The sequence below is a fragment of the Myotis brandtii genome, unplaced genomic scaffold (genome assembly GCF_000412655.1).
Source record: "Myotis brandtii unplaced genomic scaffold, ASM41265v1 scaffold1214, whole genome shotgun sequence".
NCBI lineage: Eukaryota > Metazoa > Chordata > Mammalia > Chiroptera > Vespertilionidae > Myotis > Myotis brandtii.
The window spans coordinates 582,036-585,525 of record NW_005354231.1 but is presented as its reverse complement, the minus strand read 5'-3'; the positions used below and the strand labels follow the sequence as shown (position 1 = coordinate 585,525).

Genomic DNA, 3,490 nt, shown 5'->3' with positions numbered 1-3,490 from the left:
TTGCTACTGTTATGCATCGTCATGTAAATATCTGATATGCAGGATGGTCTTAGGCGACCCCTGTGAAAGGGTCGTTCGACCGCCGAAGGGGTCGCGACCCACAGGTTGAGAACCACTGCCCTAAAGAGACCTTTGGGCAGGTGTATTCCTTCTTGTGGTCAACACTTGCCATTTCCTGGGCAGGTCACCTTAGTCCAAGCCTCTCTGATGCTGGCCCTTCTCTGCCTGGACCCGAGGGTGTGGTACCCACCGGAGACACGCTGCCGACACCTTCACAGCCTTCCCATCACCTGTTCCCTCCTCCGCCCACTCACTGTGGTGGAGTTTTTGAGGCCCAGACCTGTGTCCTTGGTAAGTTGTGTTCCTAGTTCGCAGCCCCGTGCCTGCTTGGCTGCTGGAGGTATCAGTTAGTCTTTGCTGCATCGCTGAGTGAATGAACACGCAGTAGGCGCTGTGACAGGACCAGGAGAGGGAGGGCAGCTGAGCACAATGCAGCTGCACCGATAGGCAGCACTGGGTGCGAACCTCGCTCTGCTCACAGGCGAGCAAGTAATACATCCCTGTCTGGGCCGCCATTTGTCATGGGACTCTCCTAGAAGTCACCATGGACAACGGGAGGGAAAATATTGTGTTCCTACTATGTGCACAGCCCACCTGATGCGTGGACAAGATCACTGTTCTGGAATATTGCTCTGCCCTTCACACCCTGGGTCTACCAAGTGGCCAACTCCCCATGGCTTACTGAGTAAATCCATACCCATCATCTCTCATCTTGTTCTAGGTTCTGGCTTCTGGTTGATCTTTGTGCCTTTCCCCTTAGGGCTGTCCACCAGCCAACAGAACGCTTATGGCTCACTCTGCCCATACTATGCCGTCCCCAGGGGTCAGCTCCACTCTTACTTACTTAGGAATTCCCTTCCCCTCCCCTAACCCCAATCCTTGCAAGTGCAAAGCCTATCTCATCTACAAACCCTGATCACAGGCCACCTCCTCCAGGAAGCTCTCCACTCATCCCACTTGGGAAGAGTCCCTCCTTCCCCTGAAGGCCTGACGCACTTCCCTTCCTGGCTTAGGGCAAGCTGTCACTTTCCTCCCTGTATTAGAGCAGCCTTCAGGCTCTGCTGGGGTTGGGCGAGAGGACAGCACCAGTGAAGGCCAAGTGTGTGGGGCTGTGGACTCCGCCCTCTTCAACCACACCAGCCACCACTGCGTCTGTCTGCCCATCTGCTGATGCACCTGCACGAGACTGCCTTTCAAGAAAGGGTCCTTAGAGGGAGCGAATCTTGACCTTGGTGAGTGGGACGGTGGGTGATGTCAGGCGACCCAGGGCTGGGCAGGGTGCAATGGGCCTCGCCTAGATGTCAGCAGTGCTGTGCACAGAGCAGGGGCTCCAGAAGGTGTAGGCCTTACCCTCGAGCACCTGGACTGGCACCTGAGTCACACGACAGTGTCGGGAAGGCCTGATCGTGGGCACAAAGTGTACAAAGCGAACGGACAGGTGCTGCCACGTCTGGGCCGGCGGCAAGTCAAACGCTGGCACAGACGACAGGTAAGGTCACCGACCCCCAACACTGGGCCCCGAAGCAAATCTAAAGGCTTCAGAGGAGAAAGCGCATTAGGGCTGCATTCTAGGGGCCCTGGGCTGCAGATGGAGGGGGTCGAGGGGGGATCTTGATTCAGGAGGGGGACGCAAACCATCCAACACATACTCAGGCAGAGACTGATTTTATTCCATCCACCTGCCTCCTTAGGAGGTGAAGAGTAAAAAGTGCATTTTTTTTAAAAAGCGAAAGAATGCCAAGCCTGTAAGCTGAGGCCCCACCTGGGACGGCGGAGGAAGAGTCATGGATTGTGGTTACTCCCGTGATAAGCGCCGGGGGGGGGGGGGGGGGGGGGGGCGGACTTTGATCCTGGGGGCTCTGTGATAAGTCTGCCCCTCCTCTTCCCCGCAGGCCCCCGGCTCTGTGGTGCCGGCTCTCGCCAGGCTGCACACAGTCCCAAATGCAGATTCAGCACCTCAGTGGCGTCAGGAGTCGGGGCTGGGATTCGGGAAGATGCTGATGGGGACTGGGGGGGTCTCTGAAAGGAAGGGGGCGATGCGGTGTGAGCCCTGTCTGAAGAATTGATGCAGAAGTCTTTTCAGAAGCAGATCATTCAGGGTAAGGGGGGGCGGTTGTGCTGGGGGGGGCCCTATTGCTGCGGATGCCAATCACCTTGCCCACCCAAAGCAGGACAAGGAGCCCCCATGGCGGCCGGCGGATGGGAGGAGCACAGAGAAGAGCAGCAAGGACAGCACCGGTCGGCAGCCGCCCTCCTCGTCCCCTGGCGCCCTGCAGGGCCTGGCAGCCCGGCCCTGGCGCTGGGCGTCCTCAGAGCTCCTGGGCCAGCTGCCCCCCCGCCGGCTCCTCCGCGGGCTGCATGGCCTCCTGCACGTAGACGATGAACTCCGAGGGCTCCCCGCCCTGCGTGTACACGGTCACCGTCTCGATGCCCTCCACGTCGTCCGAGGACACGACCAGGTGGTGCTGCTCGGCCAGCTCCACGGACGCCTGCTGCAGCGTCTCCTGGATCATGACCGTGTGGTTGGAGCTGGGCTCCTCGTCGGTGACCTGTGGGAGGCAAGAGAGGGCACGTCACGCAGGGCCTGCCTCTGGGTCCGGCCATGACAACAGTCACCCACGGCTTACGGAGCACCTGGGACGCCCCAGAGCGCGTGCCCACCGCACGGAGGCCTCTCCACGGGCTGCACTCGCTCCCGGGTACAGGTGCGGCGTGAATAACGGTCCACTGGCTGCCAGAGGCCATGGTGCCCAGTGGGACACCGTCTGCTGGGGAAGACACAGCCACAGAAAGAGCCCTGGGTGCAGGGCTGGGCCGCTCCCACCAGGGGGCGCAGTGCAGGCTGGGCAGGGTCGGCCAAGGCAGAGAGAGGGCAGGTGCGAAGGTGGCAGTGACTCCAGGGGAGAGGGGAGAGGTGGGCTTGCTCCCACAAGCTCCTGTTCATGGCACCTCCTTCCCAGCCAGCAGCGGGGGCCTCCCCTCCCTGCCCACCCGGGTGACACGCCATGACTCCACGCTATCTCTGGAGACCCCAACTGGCTCAGACTATCACTATACCATGACTATACCGTGCCCTGTGGGCAGGAGGGGCTGGCAGCTGGCAGGGGCCACGGTCCCTCAGAGAGGAGTTGGAAAGGCGCCTGGGGTGGGCTCCACACAGAGGGGAGGACTGGGAGGAACGCCGAGTCGCTGACAGAATTCACCAGGAGCCAGAGAGCTGCTCCGAGTGGAATTATTAGTGCATCTCGTCTGATGTGTTTTTCTGGAGTGAATTGAGACCTTTTTCTTATTCCTTCTTTTACTGCTTGTTTCAATTTCATTTAAATGGGAAAATGTACTGTGAACTAAGACTTTAGAAATAAATATTGATTCATTTCACTCTGGGGGGGGGAGCACCTGACAGGGTGGGGGGTTCAGGGAGGGAACACAC

General features: G+C 59.5%; 1 protein-coding gene across 1 annotated transcript in view; it reads right to left on the bottom strand.

The window, feature by feature from the left end:
- Positions 1-1,709: 1,709 nt before the first annotated feature.
- The window catches only part of ZFAT (zinc finger and AT hook domain containing), a 60,401-nt gene continuing 58,620 nt past the window's right edge, over positions 1,710-3,490 (bottom strand). Inside the window, exon 18 of the mRNA XM_014533174.1 lies at positions 1,710-2,609. Within this exon, the coding sequence (XP_014388660.1) occupies positions 2,370-2,609 (240 nt within the window). The 3' untranslated portion in view covers positions 1,710-2,369. The remainder of the gene's footprint in view (positions 2,610-3,490) is intronic.